This window comes from Dunckerocampus dactyliophorus, chromosome 12 (genome assembly GCF_027744805.1).
Source record: "Dunckerocampus dactyliophorus isolate RoL2022-P2 chromosome 12, RoL_Ddac_1.1, whole genome shotgun sequence".
Taxonomy (NCBI): Eukaryota; Metazoa; Chordata; class Actinopteri; order Syngnathiformes; family Syngnathidae; genus Dunckerocampus; species Dunckerocampus dactyliophorus.
Window position 1 is genome coordinate 7,764,905 of NC_072830.1, and position 21,788 is coordinate 7,786,692.

Genomic DNA, 21,788 nt, shown 5'->3' on the forward strand with positions numbered 1-21,788 from the left:
TGGCACTACACGCGCATTTTGCGCAAGGGGGCATATTCTGGGCAAATGCGCAAAGGATGCACGTCGTGCATGGAGCAGCAAGTCAGCCCGAGGCTCTGTCACTAATTAGAGAATAAAATCACAGCGTTCACCCGCTCTCCTGTCGATCCCTGAACCAAAAAGAACCAAATTAGCCAAATCAGAATCAAAACGTCTGGGGCGAAATTTTCCCAGTCGACCTCTGTTGTACACTGACTACTCTAAAGTATACCCAAGTTTCATTTCCACAGTATCGTCCCTTGAGAAGATCATAAAAAATGGTTTGGGTGTCCTCATTATTGTGAGATGCAGTATAAATGGCTGCATATTAACAAAGAAACACCTGAAAATAGATGAAAAAACCTCTGTGACTGACCTTAACTCCCTTCGGTGGCAAAGAAGAAAAGCAATTAGCTTTATCTGCAATCCCAAATGACAACATGACTCACATTGTGATTTGTGGCTGCTCTCTGAGCCAATGTTTTCACTTTGGCAAGCTGCGCCTTTTAATTATTCCCAATTAAGGTTAACAACTCTTATTGTGCACCTGGCAACTCATTCTCCTATGGGACTCACAGTTTTTTTGGGGGGTGGGGGCTTATGATTTCAGCTTGGCGTTTTCCCAAGAGATTCCTAAATTCTTCCAAAGCTGGCTTTAGATGGACGGTCATCCTGCTCGCACCTGACAAATGTTTCGTTTCGCCTGCACCTACATCTTCCACTTGAAGCATTTTTCCAACATAAGGCTTGCAGGCTTTCTCTGACCTGGCTGGCTTGATGGATCAAGGGTCCGACTGAGCCTTTTTTTTTTTTTCTGGAAGGCAAAACAAGGGAAAAAAATAACTAAAAAGGAAAGTGGGGCGAGCCTTATTGTTGAGTACAGAACATTTCCAATCTTTCAGTTTAGCATTTTAATGCTGTTGTTCTACACGGCTGACACTCTTTCACCCATTCTCCTTGGACAAATTTCATAATTGTTTTTTTTTCCTTCTCCTCTTTCCTTTTAGTTCTTGGCAATTAATTCTCACTCTAGTTCCATTAAACGTTGTTTGCTCCCAAGCAATCTGTTGCTGTAATTTATTAGAGCCGTCAGTATGAATGATGTGGCGGGTCCCTGCAAACAGCGGCTCCCCTCCTTCCCGTCCCTCGCTCTCATTTTATGCAAAGCTGCCCTAGTTTTTTTTTCACACGGAGCAAAGAGGGAGACATCACAATTAAGGTGGTGACACGGACCCCCTCGTGGCCATGCTCAGGGACCAAATGTCCTATCTGAAAGATAGTGGCCCTCACCTCCAGGGAGCTCGGGGTTGAATTTGGGTTTGTGTCTCATGTCGTGTTGGGAATGCTAGGGCTGCTTGTGAGAACATTCTTCCTTCCCATGCTGCCTTCTATCTGTTGTTAATAGTTCCATGACACTTGCTACGCATTAGCATAGAGGTAAGCAGTTTTACTATTGCACTCAAAATGCTCATAAAAGTGTAACAATAAATTAACAATACAACACTCATACTCAGTGAAGGTAATTTGCTTTGTGCATTGTTATGTAAGACATCAAATAATACACATAATACAAATAATAAGAGTCATCTCTCATTTATCGCGTTTAATAAGTTCCAGACCCGACTGTGATAAGTGAATTTCCACTAAGTAAGAATCATTATTCATAAATTCCGTAGTTAGAGCATAGAAAACCAGTTTATAACCTTCAAAATGCATTTTTTTTAACATTATTATTCATAAATTCTGTAGTTAGAGCATAGAAAACCAGTTTATAACCTTAAAAAAATTTTTTTTAACATTATTAGCGCCCTCTAGACATGAAATAACACCCCTGTAATTACCTGTTTTACCCAATGTGCTGTAGTAGACAGAAAAAGAGAAAAGCCATTTAAGACATAAATAAGACATGTGCTCGTGTGTGTTGCTGTAAATGTGTTTCGATGCTCTCCTGTCGGCCCCCGAACCAAAAAGAACCAAATTAGCCAGAATCAAAAAAATGTTCCCGGTCAACCTCTGTTGTACACTGACTACTCTAAAGTATATCCAAGTTTCATTTCCACAGTATTGTCCCTCGAGAAGATCATAAAAATGGTTTGGTTGTCCTCATTTTTGTGAGATGCAGTATAAATGACTGCATATAACACCTGAAAATAGATGCAAAAAAACCTCTGTGACTGACCTTAACTCCCTTTTGGTGGCAAAGAAGAAAAGCAATTAGCTTTATATGCATTCCCAAATGAGAGAAGTTTACAACCTTCTAAATGCTTTTTTTTAAAAAAACATTATTAGCGCCCTCTAGACATGAAATAACACCCCTGTAATTACCTGTTTCACCCAATATACTGTATTGGGGAGCGGAGTGGGGGTGGGCGGACAGGAAATTACGTCGGGGGTTCAAAATCGAGTTTTAGCTTGGCGTTGCTGACGGCCGCAACACTAGCCTGTGTTAGAGATTGTTGTGCCTGTTGTGAAATAATGAAAACCCACAATACAATCCTGTTGTTCCGGTGATCAAGTACTTTTTAATGATCTTACTTTGTAATTATTTATTTATTTATTTATTAAGCGTTTGTGTAATATGCACAGTGAGAGCGAATTCGGATTCTGCATCTGGTGCTTGTGCGTCTCACCAAACATTACAGCAACATTACTGACACCTAGTGACCAGTGTAGTACACTACATATCATCGCAGCTTCACTGCGTCTTGTGAAGGCCTTGTATTTGTATTTTAGTTCGTTCAGACACTTTTATGGTTAAAATTTGTTAATTTAGCCATAAAAATACATACAATTTGCTTAAATGTGCTTTTTTTTTTTTTTTTTTTTACTTGTTTGACTACTGATTGGCCAAAGTGAAGTGGCAAAATTCTAAGCACAAAGTGGCGAGGGGTTACTGCCATGCTCATTATTTAACACGCTTGATTGTCACGCAAGTGTAAAAAGGAGTTAACCAGTGTATATAAACAACACAGAGGAGAGGCGGGGTCCACCGTGGACTGAAAGAAGTAAGAAGAAGATCTTATTTAATCCTACACCTTGTCAGCATACTCATTTCCCGTGTTTAAATGTTGATTTACCAATAAGGAGAAACATTTACATTTGTAATTAAGGGCAATTTTGCAAGACATTTGTTAAAATAAGGCAAATTGTAGTCTGTGTTGCTGATTTTTTTTTTTCATCAGTTAAAACACGGGCGCTTGAAAAGAAGGGCAAAGTATGGTAGTTTCCCGGTGAAAACGTAAAAGTGGAGAGGAAGTGTAACAATAGATAGAAAGCTTAAATGTTGCAAAAAAAAAACAAATAAAAAGGCAGAGAAAACAAACAAAATTATGCACATATTGGTCTGACCTTGCTTACGGTTGTAAGCAAGGGCTTCATATTCACGTCGAGTCAGGCTTCCTTTTGCTCGTGTGTTTGACCGATGCCATACAATCAACGCGGCGTAAAGTGCATGTCATTTCCCTGGCGAGGATGCGTGATGACAATGATACCCAGGCAATCTTCACCCGTCCTGGATAGCGACTTTGTCCCTCATTTGTTCCGGTGTGCCTTTTCTATGACGCAGCTGTCGATTTTTCGAGATGAAAGGTGTTGTTTGTCAGTCTTCAAAAGACTCACGCAACTATGAAAGTCACTTGTATCGCTGAGTGGTTCGTATATCCGATACGGAGGTGATGATCAAACAGATGCGAGCTGAAGATGAAGGAAAAGAGAAGCCTGCGTTGGAATAAGCCACATTGGCAGTTCTTGCACAGCCCTCCATGTGGTTTGCTCCTTTTTGAGTTCACACTTCCGTTAAAGCTGACAAGAATAAACATCATTATCTCCATTACCAGTATTGTTCTGAACGCCATTCGCAGGATTATGCCAGAAGTATACAGGCAGTCCTCATGTTACGTACTGTATGAGTTCCGTTCCCACACTGTGATGTAAGTCGAGTTTTGGTGTCACTTCCTGCTGTTACCTGTGAGTACCGTAAAGCACCGTGTATGAACCACACTTTTTTCCGCTGGTAAGAAGCAAAAAATCGGGGTGCGGTTTATACACGATGACAGGTCTGTGACCAGACGCAGAAACTGACGAGAAGTCCATTTTGGAATAGCCGTCTGTGGGTCAGACAGTTGCTTTGACTTTAGCGCCCTCTGCTGTACAGTTGCTAAAAATGCTTGTGTATGCAACTAACTTATCTGACGGCTGTCTGTATTTTCACACAGTGAAACCATCTCTATGTACACTGAAGCTAACCTAAGCTTCCATTAAAACATTGCAGATGATGTCAAATACAACACAACGTTGGAGTTTATTCAAATTCACACTGAAGCAATGCAATAAAATAATAGAGAAAAAGAGCAGTGAAAGATAAGATATCAAAACATCTCTGAAAATTGCAAATTTCTTTATTTTGACTATTGTTATTATTATTATTATTATTATTATTATTATTATTATTATTATTATTATTATTATTAATAATACTCTGTGCTTAGCCATAATAATAAAGATCTAGATGCCGAAGTTCAGAATTCTTCTTTATTCTTCTTTTTGAAATTGCTCAGTAACTTTACACATGTTGATTTGAGATGAAAGAGTTGGCAAATATTTATGAACATTTTTTTTTTTCCCCTGCCGTGAGCCTGAAAATGGGGGTGCGGTTAATACACGCTGCTTTACGGTAAGTCTTCTATATTCAGGGGCGTCTCTGACCGTTGGTGTGCCAATGCTGCAATTTGTGCATGCGCTGTACCGTGTTTAGTCGTGTTCATTTGTACATTTCCATTCAGGCAACTCTGCTGATTGCAGAAACGGACATTCTAGTTAAAAGTTCAACCCGGGCTGAGGTTGTATGTTAAAAAAAAAAAAAAAGTTAAATAACTTACCTAAGGAAAAATACTTCTGAAGATGTGCAATAATCACCTTTCTATTTAATGCAGAGGAGATTCTTTGGGGGCGTGTGGAGATTCAACCTGAAACGTATGCGCAATTTGAAAATGAGGCCGTGCTGGGAGTTTGTACAGCTGGGTCTCCGGAAAAATCACATTTTTTAATGAAAGCCGTGTTAATAATTCATGCGCATAACCAGGGGGAGGTTTAGGGAGCGTGCCCCGTAGGTGATGAGGGGACTGATGACACCTCTGAACATTCCACTATGTGCTAACACCATCATCGTTGGATGCCCTTCTGCATTTTTGATGGCCCGCTGTGCTGCTGTCACACTGTATTGAGACGCAGGCTTTGACTTTACTGAAACATTATCGCAGTCGAATAGACAGTACAGATTTGGTTTTCTCTCCTTAGACTGAGCAAATTGTGTCGTACGGTGCTGAGGCAAAGCTGGTCGGAGACAAGAACACAATGCGAAGTAATTAAATTAGCATACAACAAAAAAGGATGAATAATCACATTGGAGCTTATTTGCACACTCTGTATGCACCAATACTCTATTCAGACAACAAATACGCTGGTATTGAGGATTAGGGCTGCAAGTGACAGATATGCATTCATTTGTGATTTATTATAAAAAAAAAAAAGCTTCCCTTCTGAATTATTTTTCCCAAGCTGTAGATAGATTTGCTTACCTTGGAATGCATTGTGATGTCATTTCTACCGTCCTTCAAACATTAGCTTCCAGCTTAGAGACATCCTTAAACACTTTATTAAGGACTAGGACTATTCGATTTGACAAACATATGATGCTGATGACACAGTCACACTGGTATTTCTGTCATTGGACCACAATGCCATCTTCCGGGTTAAATAGGTTGGTTATTTTTATATCCTGCTATATTTACCAGCTTAGATGTCACGGAACTCATAGAAAATATACTTTAATAAGCACCAGCATGCACTGATCTGTCTTTGGTCTATGTAGCTGTCTCTGGAACGAATAGATGGTAAACTTCACGGCCCAAACCTTACCTCGTTCAATACCAAAGACATATTCATACGTTTTTTTAAGCCCGAACGCTGGCTCCCAAATACGTATTTATACGTCTTTTACATGTTTTTGCAAGAGAGGAAAAGAGAGGTGATGACTCATGTGCACAATAAAAGAGGTCATGCAGTTTTAAGCCATAAAAACGGCCACAAGGTGGCAGAAGTGCATTTGACAAGAGCTCGGCACGGATCTTTTGCATGTATTAACGCTCGACAGCAAGCAGCAAGTGAGAGAGTTTGGGGCGTAGCGCAGAAGGTTACGCTTTGTAAATACATTTCAACACATGCACACGCACGCACGCGAGTGCACGCATGCGCGCGTGCTCACACATAGTTTAGTTCCAAATGTGAAAATTGTAACTGGTTCATGGTGTTATATTTGTAAATAAATTGTTATTTTGATGTGAAACAACCCCTGTATTGCGTTGTTTATGTTGTGGTATAGTTTAGATATTTGAGCTGTCGCAAAAGCAAAAACAGTGTCAAAAAGCTCACTGTTTTTCTCCCTTTTCTAGTTGGGAACTGATATTTTCCGGAAACTTACCTATGTTCTACTGCTAATTACTAAAGAACGGATAAAGGTAGAAACAAACTTTTTTTTCTGATGAAAGACGAGAGTCTAATCTTTCTTTTGGTGGGTTCCATGTTCAATAAAATATTCTCTGTGCCTTGAAAAATCAGTCTAAATCGTCAAAGGGGTTGAATTTTGAAAAATGGCTGGGATTGAGTGAGTTACGAGTCACACTGGATGTCAAGTGGACAGTCCGGTATTTTAGTTCGACGGCGAGCTGTCTCTACTCGCATTCTGCGAACCTTGGTTCAAGCCCACGGCCAGCACTCTCGATTGTCATTCTGTGGATCTTGGTTCAAGCCCAGGGTGGAACGCAGGGCTGGCTGAACCAGGTGGGTTACATAGCGTTGACATTTGAACTGAAGTCAATCTACCCGTTCACTTGCATGCGGGCCGAGACCTGTCTCTCAAGTGATCTCGGTCCACTTGATTGATGCACATCAGGGTTTCGGAGGATCACGTTCACGCGTTTGCACACCAAACGAGCCGTACTAGGAGAGCGAACAAACCAAAGTTTCTTTTAACCGAAGCAAACATGGAAAGTGTGAACGCACCATAAGAGAAAGAACACAAAATAATTGACTGATTATCATGAAGCAATGCTAACCTATTGCATTTTAGATCATGCATTAATGTATTTTGGTTATTTTTCCCCATTTTATATTCCATATTTTTCAGTGACTTTTGCTTTCCCGTATTACTTAACAGTGGAGTTCATTGTCAGCTCCAAATTCGGATGCAAATGGGTATATTGTGCCTCAAACCCGAGATGAGACCAGTCGGAAAATGCCATTTCACGATCATTCTCAGCAATAACTCTCCTGCCAATCCCCATAGAATGCATCATATATATATATCGGAGATAAAATGAGACCTAAACTGCATTAACCCCGAGAAAGGAGCCTTTCCAAACTGCCATGATGGCCCTGGAGGCAAACCACGATGCCAGAGACAGTCAATTTTAAAGCAACTATCCCCTGTCTGGACTTCCTGCTCTTGAAAAAAAGATGAGTTGACCAGGCAGACCTGACACCTCAACCCCCCCATCTTGCCTAATGTCAGCTCTCAAACAGGACACTGTCCACTCGTCAATCATCTTCTCTAGTAACATTATCGCTTCTATAAAGTGCACACGGCTTTTAGGGCTCTCTCTCGCTCTCACCACTCTAATCCAATCTCTGACGTGGAGTCTGTTCATCATCGTGCACCACAGGCCTCCACATCCCCTTGCGCTTGGTCGTACAGGAAGTAATGGATGGCTTTGCCCGTAGCTCACCCTGAAGGTCTCGGGGTGCTCTTCAACTGTCTTAAGGTTTGTGTTTGTACTGTGCTATTTTGATTTGATTACAGCAGGTTTGAAAGGTTAGAGACAGAGGGGTTGCCCTTCCTCTTATTGTGAACCAGTCCTCTGCCATTTAGCACTGGAGGGTGGCCAAAGGACAGCAGAAAACTGGAATGACCTCCGTGTTCCTTTGTGGTTTGCGGCAATGTCCCCCGGGTAGAGGGCGACGGCTACCACACTAGATTGCAGCCACACTTCAAACTCCCGGCGGCCGAATAAAATTCCAAAAGGACAGCAAATTATTTTAAACACCTCAAAGTGCATTAGCATTTTTCACATTTACACGGGGCATCAATGTAAATTGTACTTGATGGAATAAAATACAGAATCTGAGAGCGTGACAAGAACCCTCCAGATTCCAAATCCGTGGATTGAATATTGGAGTGGACACTTAAAACTAGGTTTGTGACATCAATAAAGGATCAAAAATAAAGGAGATTATGAAGAACCTGGATGACTGACATGCAAATACTGTATGTAGAATTAAGAAATATAGATAGCAGCCGTCTTGGGAAGCAAGGGTAAAATGAGTACAGGCCTTCTGCATAGTGCTGAAGTCATTTATTTTTATACATTTATAAAAGCATTTACAGTAATGATGTCTTTATGTATTGCACTTTTGTTAGTAAAATTGTTATAATGTATCCATTAATTTAAAAATACAACTAATTTAATTTTTAAAAGAAAACATGAAAATCCAATTCAGAAAATTTGTAGAAAAAATAATATATTATATATATTTATATATATTTATATGTCGACGCCTATATTTTTTAATTCACTGTCAAAAAATGTATTACATAATTAGAGCTATAAAAAATGGGGTTCCTCATCATCATGCAAGGTGGTGCCCCCTTATGTCACAGAGTGCTCAATAGAAACGATGAACAAAGTTGTTTCATTCGTGCAAACAGTGGTGATGCACTTTTGTTTGTGGGGGGAAAGGGTGCTATTCAGGGACCGTTGGCTGGTTCCGTCTAAACCGTGCAGTCGCCACTAATGAATGGGCCTTTATTCTCAGTTGCTTTAATTGTCTTAGTGGGGCAAGCAGGTGGCTCAGACGCTCTTTTGCCAACTGAAAAAAAACCCAACATGCAACATGGGCACAGGGTATGGGAATGTTGGGGGATGGGGACATGTTTTATTCTCAAAGCTGCGACATCGCTCTTTCAGATGTCAAAAGTTTTGGCTTGGACTGAGAAGTTTGAGGAGCTGTAAAGAGTTTTCCCTGGGAAACTCCTGTATTTTGCCCTTTCTTTTCCATAGTTTCCTATTTAAATTTCCTCTTCGGTACTGCAGGTGACAATGCTGACAGTATCCATGCTTGAGAAACAGCAATCTCAGAGGACAATGGTGCAGCGCACTGGCAATGGGGAATCACAACTGGACTGTTTTGGTTGTCTTAGAACAGCAATTCTAAACTGGTGGGTTGAGACCCAAAAGTGGGTCGTGAAGCCGCTTTCAGTGGGTTGCGGGTTTACGCCTAGGCGGACAAGATAGTGAGTGGGTCCGTATGACACACAGCTGCAGATATCTGCTGGAGAAGAATATGCCATAAAGACAGGACAACGTCTCACCACTGCAACTCACATTGGGTTGCAACTAGTCCCTTTAAAGAAAACTTGACTTTAGAGAAATTCCACAATTTGGGTCCACTGGTTTATCTTAAAGGCTCTCTTATCTGAGAAGGCTTAATCAGTTCATGTTCAAGACTAGATTGGACAGCTCTAGTCTGGATGAATGCAATAGATGACTGAGAATATTTTTTCGCAGACTTATTTTCCCTGATTTTCCAGAAAATATCCCTCATTTTCAAGTGCAAATGTTGACAGGTACGGTAAGATTGTTTTCAGAAGCTAATAGGATATGAGACAATAAAGACAGGTTTGAATTAGTAGCGTTAACTAACGCATGTAATGTAATCCTCTAAGTCATCATAGTTGCATTATGCAGCAACCTGCGCTTCCTGAATTGGGCCAGATTTGGTCAAATTTGGGTTCAAGCTATTTCTGTCTCTCTTTTGAAACATTTGGTGTGAGAAGTGGGATCAAAAGGGGTGGTGACCCTGAAGCACTGACCCCTGATGTGTTGGCTTTTAAGCAATGGGTTCCAGAAATGTGTGCAGTACTAGTGTAGAATATAGAATGGAGCACCCTGTGCGGTGCTTGTTGAGTTCATTAAACTTTTTGGAGAAAAAAAATGGTGTCAGAAGCGGGAGACCACCAGGGGTCCCCGGTACCTGTCCTACTATGTAATGCTTTACTATAAAATGATTGCATATGTACTATAGTATAGTGTGAACCGCAGCTCCCAAGTGCCAGCAGCACTCATGCAGCCCCGGAACATGATGCCACCACTGAAAGCAAAACACACGTATCTAGTTACTCACTTGTGTTGCCACCTATTTAGACAATGCTGGCTGTGTATTTATAGTAAATCTACACTGCTATACAAGCAAGCATATCCCAGTTTAATTTCTATAGTACTGTCCCTTGATCATACATACTGTAATAAAAATGTCCGCTTTGTGAGATACTGTAAGAGACACTGCAAGAGTGAGTATCACTAGTTCCACTGGCTTTCCTTTTTAACTGTTCCCCACAGGGGGGCTTAATCACCTTGGTGCCCAGTTCCTATATAACAACCTAAACAGCAAAGGCCTGCTTACAAAAGTCTCCTCTCTGTTATGAAATCACACACGCTGCAGTCCTAGAATATCCCGTGCATCCACGCTCATGCGCAGGTGACAAGCCTCTTCATTTCTTTTCTGCTTGTACAAATTAAAGGGCTGATTTGCATTTATATTGCCATTCAGAACTTGCAGCTGTAATGGTCCCGGTAAAGTTGTAAATGCCCAGACATCACACACACATGCGCATACACAGTGACAGCGCAGCGTGAATACCTTTTACGTTCATCTATTGTTATGAATCTTTGACGGGGGATGTTTCAGGACGCGTAGACAAAGAAAACAAAACAAAAGTGAGACAAGAGAGAGGAGGGGTAGGTGGAATATTGAGCTGTCCTGAAGACCTCTCTCCAAACCTTAGGAAGTCATTATCAGATCAGCAACCCAATTTCTCAACTGCCTCCTGCACTCAAGCACCGCATGTATCTTCTTGGCTGTCCCCTAACACTGCCTTTATAGTTATGCCAATACATTGGCCTGTTGTTTATTCTCAAATGTCCAAAGAAATACTGCAACATCCTAGCGTTGTCGTACTCGAAATAGGTCTTGGTCTGGAGACCGGTATTGGAATTGATTGTATTGTAACTCTTGCTGGTCTCACATTTATTCTCAAGAGCAGCCAGGACCGAAACTCCGTGGTTCACTTATGCAATGAATGACGTGTTTGTGACTATAATGACTGGATGGGACCAGGACTTAACTTTTTCTTAATTTTTCTCAAGCTGCTGCACGTCCCTTGAAGTCCTCAGAGTGCGTTACACCACTTCAGTATCATTGGAATATCTTCCACTAGAGGCTCTCCCATCTCACTGTGCAGGCCTCCACCTGTCAGTGGATCTCCAGCTTCCTGACTGACAGGAGTCAGCAGGTGAGGCTGGGGAGCATCACATCCAGCACCCGGACCACCAGCACTGACGCCCCCCAGGGGGCGTTTTCTCTCCACTGCACACTGATGACTGCACCTTAGGGGACCCTTCTGTGAAACTCTTGAAGTTTGCAGACAACACGACAGTCATTGGTCTCATCCGGGCCGGTGAGGAGTCTGAATACAGACGGGAGGTGGAACAGCTGGTCCTCAGCAGACCCAGCAGAGGTTGTACTTCCTACATCAACTCAGGAAGTTCAATCTGCTGCTGATCCAGTTCTACTCCGCAATCATTCAGTCTGTTCTGTGCACTTCCATCACTGTCTGTTTTGGACTGCAACCAAACAAGACAGGAACAGACTACAAAGGCTATCAGGTCTGCAGAAAAAATAATCTGAGCCAACCTTTTCTCTATATGTGACCTGTACCTGTAAAGGGCCAGCAAACAGGTAGGGAACATTACTGCAGACCTTTCACAACACTGTTCAAACTCCTCCCCTCAACTAGGCGCTACAGAGCACTGTACACAAAAACAACCAAGGCACAGAGACAGTTTTTACCCCAGGCTGTCACTCTTGAACACGTGTCAGTGTTGACCAAAAACCTGCTTTTTTAAAAATGTAAATACTGTTTTTTAATTTGTACATTTATCTTATTGCTTAAGTTGGCTGGGATAGGCTCCAGCATACCCCCACGAATCTTGTGAGGATAAGCGGCTTAGAAAATATACATGTCGCTGGATCGTAATCTTACTTTTTAATTAGTTATTTATTTCCTCCAAGTGTTTGGGTAACATGTACGTTAAGAGCTAATTTAACCAGAGTGAGATTCCTTGTTTGTGTGACGCATACTTGGCCAATAAAGCTGATTGTGATTTTGATTCTGAATAAAAATTGGTCGACTGAAATGAAAAAGGATTTGATACTACTTAGCTGCTCACCATCGTCAATGACTCGCTTGGTGAGAAGTTGTCTGGCTCGCAAGTGTAAATCTCAAGACATTTACGTGTTTTTCAGACTGAAAATAGACCATCTTATATTCTAGTCAACACAATATTACTTACGTTGTAACAATGCCGGCTGGATGGTAAAAAACTCTACATCAACGAGCTTCTGATAGCCAAGAAAGCACGCGACTTAAGGAAGCAGGGGAAACATTTCAAAGCACTTGAACTGCAAAATCGACATCAAGTTAAGGAGGAGGACCGGAGGAAGCCAAAGTATTTGTTGTCATCAATATACCAAAAATATCAGAAAGCTACAGCACTCATTGGAGCCCTAACCCCCCCCCCCCCCCCCCCCCCCCCCCACATCGAACCGCCTAAAGACTGCTTCAGATGAAAAACAAAAAAGTGCCTGTGTATTAAACTGCAATTTAAAAGTCATTAATCCCTAGTTTAATCTGCTGCAAAATAAAATCCCAAATGGGGTCAAAACGCCGATCCTATACATTTAACACTGACTTCCAAGAAAAAAATCCCACCTTGCTCCCAGGTCTCACGTAGAGTATATGAACAATAAACATGCAGAAAGCCACGCAGCTGCCTGCCATGCCTTCACAGGTGACCCGAGGATCACAACAGCATCTGGTTGAATTACTTAACACTGCCACCCAACAGACATGTAATCCGGGATAATGCCCTTTTGCTGAGTGCTCCAATCTGGATAAATTCATCCCGGAGGAATGAGATCCAGCCGTGGTGTCTCATGGAGAGAGGAGATGAGGGGCTGGAGGTTGATTGGTTACTACTAAACAGATCTGTTGAGACTGGGGAAGCGGGTATGCACAATAGATAATGAAGACCAGAATAAACAGCTTGCTTTGCTGACTGGATGAGTGACGACACACACAGCATCACTTTTTTTTTTTTAACTCAAGAAGACTCCAAACTAATGACATCCTGCTCTGTCTGACCTGAATCCTAGCAGAATCCAAATAAGGTTTTGCAGTCCCTGGATATGCTGTACTTAACACTGGGCATTTTCACTTGAAAAAAACACACATTTACTGATTGACTGATACTTACAGTATAGTGATATACAATCGGGAATATAAGTATTTGATTCATATCTTTGAAAGGGGGTGAACTCATTAATACACATTTTCCACACTTTATACTTCATTTTTTTGGCATACATATGACCTATACTGTAGGAAAAACAATTTTTCCTGGAAACTGCATCTCCTCTTAATGGTACAACCTCTGCCAAATATGAGGAATTACAACTTCAAGCTGTCCACAGGCGGCCTCTTAGATTATTCGCTCATATGTTTACTTATTACCATAAATATCCAACATGGGTTCTTGGCTCAGGGGGATTACAGCGGGTTTAATCTATCGTGCCACAGAAATGAGCATGGAGGGGGAGGAGGGTTTACAGCGGCCGAGGTGACTTAAACTGGCTGGGCTTGATGGGGCTGGCGGCAACAAACAAACAATTGATGACGTCGTCTGTCAACAAGGCGGGGTCTTGACAAGCCAGCTGTTAGGATGGCTAAGTCGGAGGAATGAAACATTTAGGAATCTGTCCAAGTTGAATCAGGGTCAAAATGTAACCAATACAGTATACTAGTTGGCATACAATCTTGCAAACTGTGTTGTTAAACTGTGCATTAAATGTTAACTGTGCATTAAATGTTTTAATATATTGTTTTATTTTGTGTTTTGTGTATTCATTTTAATAAAAAAAAACGATACAGATATATTAGGTATATTTCAATAATATAGTTCATTTTCTGATTTGTCTAGAAAATATCGGCCAACTCTCTGGAGTGTGATTGGGTTTTCTACATGCTCACAGAGCACATGAAGGCATGGCATTGCTCGTGTTATGCTCAGTTGTGACCATAATAAACACTTAGGAATAAATAAGTACATTTGGAAGATATTAAATATATTTTGTACAGTTTCCTTCCATATTCTGGTGAGGACGTGTTTGTGCTTACACATATTGCAGTGAAAACATGCGAGTGAATGGACTATTGCATTGCCTCGGACTATTATTAGATCATAAGCTGACTCACATTCAAATTGACCATTGGAAAAATGTTTGAAAAAAACAAAAAAAACAAATATAACCTGCCGCCAACTGCACCAAAAGCGGATTTGGAGTGGTCAGACAGTTGTTAATAGACAGCAGTAAATGAAAGAGGGGGGGTGGGCACTAAGACGTGCTTTCCAGGACTGAGAAACAGCTTAGTGCTGACTGGGTGGTTGAAATAAAGAGTTCCAACACGAGATATACGAGGGTGAGATAATGAAGCTGAGGGGAGGGAAGGGGGCTTTTTTTTTTTTTTAAGAAGATTGGGATTTGATTCCCTGTGCGGCAGCGACAGCAGCACTGCTTCCAGTGGGCAGACGTCGAGTCAAGCCTTATCCATATCCCTTCAGGAAGATTTCATTTCCCTGAAGGAAAAACAACATCCCAGACTGTGCATGTTAATTTCACAAGTTGTCATTCATGGGAAGGAACAAATATGACAGTGAGGGAGTGAGGTTGAGGCCACGTCAACAATATTTTAAAAAATCATAATTCTCTATGCAAAAACAGTGCTTTGGAATTTTGAACAGCAAAAAAAGTTAAACATGATTCCAGATCCTGAACAAAAATATAACAAAAAGGCAAGAGAACTGCCTTCCACTCTATTTTCCAATGGGTTTATGTTTTTTTTTCTTTGGCTTTGTTTATAAGTTGGTCTGTCAACAACAATTTTTGGTTTGTCCCGTTTAAATGACGTGGCAATTTTGCACGTCCAGTAATCCCTCGTTCATGGCGGTTAATTGGCTCCAGAGCCGACTGTGATAAGTGAATTTCCTTGAAGTAGGATTCCTTCTTTATAAATTTAATATTTTCATAGTTATGGCATAGAAAACCTATTTACAACCTTCTAAAGACTGATTTTTTAAATTAACTCGTTCGATCACAGCCACCAGCTATTTTAGACTATTTTGAAAACGGCAGTGACAGTGACGTCTATTAGTGTGCACCACTTTTTGCCTCTCTCGCAGAAAAACGTAGTAGACGTATGAATACGTATTTGGGATTGGTTCGGGTTTATAAAAACGTGTAAATACGTCTTTGGTATTGAATGAGTTAATGTATTTAAAAATAAAACGTGAAGCCACGAAATTTGCACTGCGATGTGGCGTGGGACGACTTTATATTATTTTGTTACATAAACTAGGACCATAAATGTTGTCATGTATGCCTTCAACAGTCTTATGTGAGCCCATTTCATTTCATGCAATGAGAGACAAACAAGTGTCCATTTTAGCTGTATTTAAATGGCATTTAGCAAATGTACGCGTTCTATTATTAGTGATCATTTAATAATGACTTGGAGTGCATGAGAAAGTGGGAAAGGAAATGTAGGTCTTTGACCACATTAACAAGTACAGTATATTGGACAACACAGCAGAAACAGAACCAATGTTGCAATACCCATATTAGGCAGCATTCATGCCCTAATGAGTTAATTTCACGCCAACAGCTCAAGTCATGCAACTGACATTTTCAAAGTCCTACAGAGGTAGCTAGAAGTTGCTGGATGCTGACCGGTCAGAAGCTACTGCCATCTTGTCATCAAGAAGTTGCCTACAGCCACAAGCAGAGACCCAGTTATTTGCTTTCATAGACCACGCACCCGACAACTATAGGAGACTGAAGTAATAGATTTCACAACGCAGGACATGCGGTTGCTTTTTCACACTCCCGTCTGGCATGACAGCTGGTGATGTGTCCTCATGTGGACAGAGATACAAACATACCACCATACACTTAACATTGACGTCGACTGGAAGGCTGTTGTTATTCTTCGCCTCCCTCTCCAGACCCTCACATTTCTCACTCATTGCCTGACAGAAACCAGAGTTCTCAATCTCTCGAGAAGCAGAAACGAAGAGGAATGGCACTAGCGGAAAGGAATAGCGGGAGAGGAACGGAGGGGGAGAAAAGTGTTGAGGAGCCAAATCAAGACAGCAAGACGCGTGTCACACACGCTGGGATAATGTATAGCAGAGACAGAAGGAGAGGGGACAGAGGTGGTGTGGGTTAGTGCAGAGAGATGTACGATTTTCTGGGCAAGTTTGGCCTGAGGATGAATGCGTTCCTGGAGACCGCCTCCTGGATCCCACCGACTTGCCGCTGTGTCATTTATCACTGGCAGGAGAGGTGACCGCCAAAAAGAAAAAGGTGCCTTAGATGCAGTGGCAACATAAACAGGATGGAGAGCGTCTACGGATTCTCACTGGAGTGGAGAAAAATACAATAGAGTTTCTCATTTCCATGCTCTCTTTGTCTCTCGTGCGGGACAGCTTCCCCTTGCCCCCCTCTCACCCCCACGTTCATAAAAACAAGATTGTTTTCCAAGAGGCTTTCTGCTGACACTGACTCGCCACATAAACATAGGCGTAGTAATGTACACCACGACAGTCAAGTCAGGCTCCCGGGAAGCACTTCTTTTTCCCCTCCCCTCCCGAGAGGCCCCTGCGTGCATGGGGATCGTTATCCCATGTTTACCTGGCGGGGTGGGCGATGTTATATTATGGTAATAACCAACCTCATCTCATCGCACCTCATTTTAGCTGAAATATGATGTTTGTCGGGAAGTACAGCCGAGCTAGTGATTGTATGTGAATGAGGATGTGAGGGCTACGGGCTGTAAAAGCTTAAAACAAAGTGTGCCGTGTAATAAAGACACGCTGTACCTTTAGCTATCCGGGATTTTGGGTGGGACCCAAAAGCGGGTCATGGACAGCTAGTGAAAAGTGACATTAAACTATTAAATATACGTCCAACTTGTTGATTTTTTTTTTGTATTTGGAAGTAAATTGTATTGATAGACACGTTCTTCCTTGGTATATATTCAATGTATGGTAATTTGGTGGCCAATTTTGATGTTTAATTCTACTTTATTCATCATTTGTATGCATGCATTAGCTATACTACGCCTCATATGTTAGGAAATCCGCTTTGCACGTAAATGAGTTGTTTTTATATATTAAAAATGCCAAATCTGGCTTGTGAATGACATCAGATTGGCTCATGCGTTTGTTTGTTGTTGTTTGTTTTTTACATACATTCAATTTTGCTGTACTTCTTTAAAAACAGCAGTGTGCCCCTGTCATATAGAGCAGTGATTCTCAACTGGTTGGTCGGGACCCAAAAGTGGGGGGTGGATCTATTCTGGGTGGGTCGAAGAAAGGTAGTCCAAAATTACGTTAGAATATGTAACAAACAACTCGTGTCTGACTTTTTTTTTGTAAAATTGAACAGTATTTTAGTCCTCTTACTCCTTGTCTTAATTTATGCGAATGTGATATTTAATGTATTATTAATGTTTCATTATTTATTTTTTTGTATTACAATACATTTTATTGTATTATTTATTGATGCCATTTATAATAATTATGCTTTTTAATGCATTATTTGTATGCATGCATGCATGTTCCTCACCGTTTCCTTAATAAACTGCCTTAATAAATTTCTTTTAATATAGAGTTCATGTTGGACATGAAATTATGTTTCGCATAAAGAACCATTTACTGGGGTTTTAGCAGTATGTCCTTAAAAACAGCAGCGCAGCCCTGGCACATGGAGTTTAGAATAGAATCAAATGGAACTCACTAGGCTTTTTTGCAGGACACGTTATGCTTTAAAGACTGAAGTCTAATTTTGTATTTTCACCTCAGCATCAGCACAGATGGCACAGTCAGGGTGATGGCATTTCAGCAAAAGAACAAAAACAACAACATGAACAACACTTATGTCACCTAGCACATACTGTATCTGGCATCCCGCTATGAGTCTGTCCAGCTTGTGGCGTTCCAAAAAGAAACAAGCAACAGTAAACTCTGTTTAGGCTGTTAGGCGCTTCAGCATTAGAGTCGATCAGCATTTTCTCTCTGACAGAACATGAAGTCAGCAGGAAAGTGTAGCCACAGCAAAGTGATGTGATGGATAAGTGGTGGGCTGTAAATCAGCATGAGGAACAGATCAGTCGGCCAAGTTTGTTGTCGACTTACTTCCACATTTCATGTGTTGGATTAATTGCTTTCTTTGGGGTACACGAGCAGACATTCAAAGTGAAAGGTGTCAGCATCAGGACCATCGTATTTTTCATTCAAACGCACTGGCACCCCTTAGATATAGTGTTTTCAATGCTTTGTACTTATTTCCTGACAACCACCTGATGATAAACTGGACAAACAATGTTAGCGATCTGCAGACCACACTTGGAGAAACAACATTTTATGCATGCCTTTTTTGGAGTTGTCCGCTTAAAATGTCAGAACTTAGCATTTCTTACTTTTTTAATGTCTTTACTTGATAGGCCATTCCATATCATGCATTAATAAATGTAAATGCAGATTAGCATATCCCTGCATGTACAATAAATGCTTTAATAATTAATAGTTTAATAATGATTTTGGAGTACATGCGAAAGTGGAAAGGAAAACGTGACTCTCTTTGACCACATGCTCATATATTGAGTATATTGTACAACACAGCAACAACAGAACCGATGTTGTGATGAGTTCATTGTAAACAACTGTACAGCAAGTGCAACAAGCATGCGTTTCCCACCAACAGCTAATGGATGCTGACAAATTACCAAGACAACGCTTAAATAGCGCTTCTGCTCTGCCCTTTTTACTGATTTCCTGTTTTCTTTTTCCCAAAGACAAGCACTGCAGAATCCATCATCAATCTGTCCAAGAACTCAACTGTCCAAAAAACAGTCTCAAGGAGTCTCTTTCCTCCGTCTCTCCCTCGCTTTTCTCTTTCCGCCAGAATGCCCATTTGTTGGACTCAATGGGAAAGGGCTGTCAATTCAAAGCAATGTGGCTCAAGAGTCAACGCTTGACTGGACCGGGGTTAGAGGGCTTATTGTGTGTGTGTGTGTGTGTGCGTGTGTGTGCGTGTGCGTGTGACAAGACTACCAAGCTTACAAAGGAGACTATTTAACATGTCAGCTTTGAATGCAATGACAAAGTGACGGAGAAAAGCGCAGACTTAAAGACAGACGATAGCGCATGCAATCAGACATGACAGCAAGTCAGAAAACCGCGCAAGCACGCAAGGTGAGACAACTTTGGAATCCTACCGTGTCCGAAGATCCACAGAATCAGAAGAACCCGGAGGATCATTGTGGTTGTGATGAGTGTGTGAGAGGGCAAAACCTACAAAACACAACAGTGGAAGTTGGCATAGGCACAAAAAACAGGAGGACAGCACAGTCCTCCTCTGTGGATGCCTGACAGCCCTCCCCTTGTTCTAATGTGTCCGTTTACCAGAGGAAAGCCGCTACAGAGTGTCTTCCGTCCTTCTTCTTCTCTCTTTTCCCTGCCCCTGACAGTCTTCAGAGTTGCCGCTGGTGAGCTCAGCCTTTCCTCCTGCTGCTGACGGGAGCTTGTGGTACTTTCAGTGTCTTCTCTCACTGGGTCGCACGCCGTCTCGCTGGCCGTCCATTCTCCAGCTCATCAGCCCTCACTCGCCCCCGTCTCTCTCCATCATGCTCTCTCTCTCTCGCTCTCTCTCTCTCTCTCTCTCGCTCTACTACGGTCACAAGAGGGGATGAGGCTGAGACTCCTCCCTCTCTTCTCGGTCCCTCTCCCTCTGTCTATGAGGTGCATCCATCCTCACTCTGGCAATGAGAGCTGCCGTGGGAGAAACATCAGAGAGTGCAGCTCTAATTAGAATCAGAATAGGAGCGGCTTGGCAGTCGAATCCCCCTCCTCCCCAGACAGACCCCTGTATCTTTTTTTTTTTAGGATTTTTTTTTTTTTTGGGGGGGGGGATTCCATAGACATCACTTAGGTTTCCTGGACAATAGATAAAGATCACATTAACATTCGAGACCAAAGCTGTCAAACTCATTGGCAATTTTATGTAGCCCTAAACGAGGCAGCGGATTCTCACAAAAAAATTGGAGAAAATAAGACTTGAAAATGAAATGCCCAAAAAAAAAAAAAAAAACTTAAAGTTAGCAAAAGGGTGTATTGGGAGAAAATTTTATGTTTGGAAAAAAAAAAGAAAAAAGAAAAGACTAAAATCATATTTTGAATAGTCACATTTTTTACTACAAAATATATACAGTGGAATTTTGTTTTTTGTGATTAATTCATCTCAAAAGGTTCATCAAACCGTACTAAAATTGAAAACATTTTTCCCATAGAAAATAATGTAAAATGTAAGGTAAATGCCATTAATGGCAACGCCCAAAAATGTTAACAGAAAACACTTTTAATATACAACAATTATGTCTATTATAGTTTTACATGCAGGAAACAATTTGAAATGCATCCAAATGATTAATTAAAGACTAAATGAACGTTTAACATCACTCTTACCTTGACTGAAGACTTGTTGACAAAGACGGTGGCGACGAGGCAGCGGCAATGGACAAATGAGGGACGACCCCTTTGTATCTTGCTGTGAGTTACTTCTTGAATTCAATAGCTTTTATCATCTTCTTTATCAAAATGTTGTCACTTGCAACTTACTTTGTCTCCATTGTAGGTTATTTTGCAGCCATACTCAATAAGCAAAGTGGAGACTTGCGGCGTAACTGTTTTAGTTAGAAAAAACTACAGCGACAACTCTGATGATGTCATAGACGGGTGAATGAGATGGGGGAGAATGACTTATGGTTCTGGTTTCCATGCTAACACGATGGTAACGGGGACATTTTGTGATAAAAATACGTTACAAACACAGTTGGACTCACGCAGTGTATAAATAACATGACAAGACGCATGCCATTTTGTACTCTAACCAGGACATGTACGCTAACCGAGGCAACATTTTTGTGTAAATTTCCAACAAAAACCAGTGCGTACGCTAGCCAAAGTTCCACTGTATTTTTTGTGTCAAAAAAACTCAAGAACTAGAGAAGCACTCGGCGCGTGCAGACCTCTGCCAAGCACCATAATTCCCCCCATTCGTGATTCACAGCAAAGTAATAATCCTACAATTTGGATCAGTCTTTGATATTTTGTAGAACCTGTTGGAAACTTAACCTGTCACTTCTCTGACCATTTTTTTGTGGAGTTATATGCAGAAATGCGGAAAAAAAATCTCACATTGATAAAGAAACCTTGAAAACATTCCTGGATCCAAATGGTGATCCGGATCACCCCCAAAATTTAATCAGTTCTTCCGTATCCCATTTTTGCCAATTCCTGAAAATTATTAGTATAAATTAGTATTTATGAGTATGAATTATTAATAATTCTGACATACTAAAAAATACATTACCAATGAGTACAAAAAATGAGTTACAAATGTAATACAAAATCAGGATGAACTGAGGGTGGTATAGCTTACCATGATTCATTTATCCAAACCTGTGTTTCTCACCCAAAGGT

At 41.1% G+C, this 21,788-nt stretch overlaps 1 protein-coding gene across 11 annotated transcripts in view; it reads right to left on the bottom strand.

Annotated features, from left to right (window-relative positions):
* kirrel3b (kirre like nephrin family adhesion molecule 3b) overlaps nt 1-19,941 on the bottom strand; it is a 242,843-nt gene extending 222,902 nt beyond the window's left edge. For all 11 annotated transcript variants that reach the window (XM_054793825.1, XM_054793821.1, XM_054793827.1 and 8 more), the window contains exons 1-2: nt 19,713-19,941; nt 19,526-19,601 (exon numbers count right to left, since the gene is read on the bottom strand). In XM_054793825.1, coding sequence (XP_054649800.1) covers nt 19,526-19,568 — 43 coding nt within the window. In that variant the 5' untranslated portion in view covers nt 19,569-19,601; nt 19,713-19,941. The remainder of the gene's footprint in view (nt 1-19,525; nt 19,602-19,712) is intronic.
* Between the last annotated feature and the right edge of the window lie 1,847 nt (nt 19,942-21,788).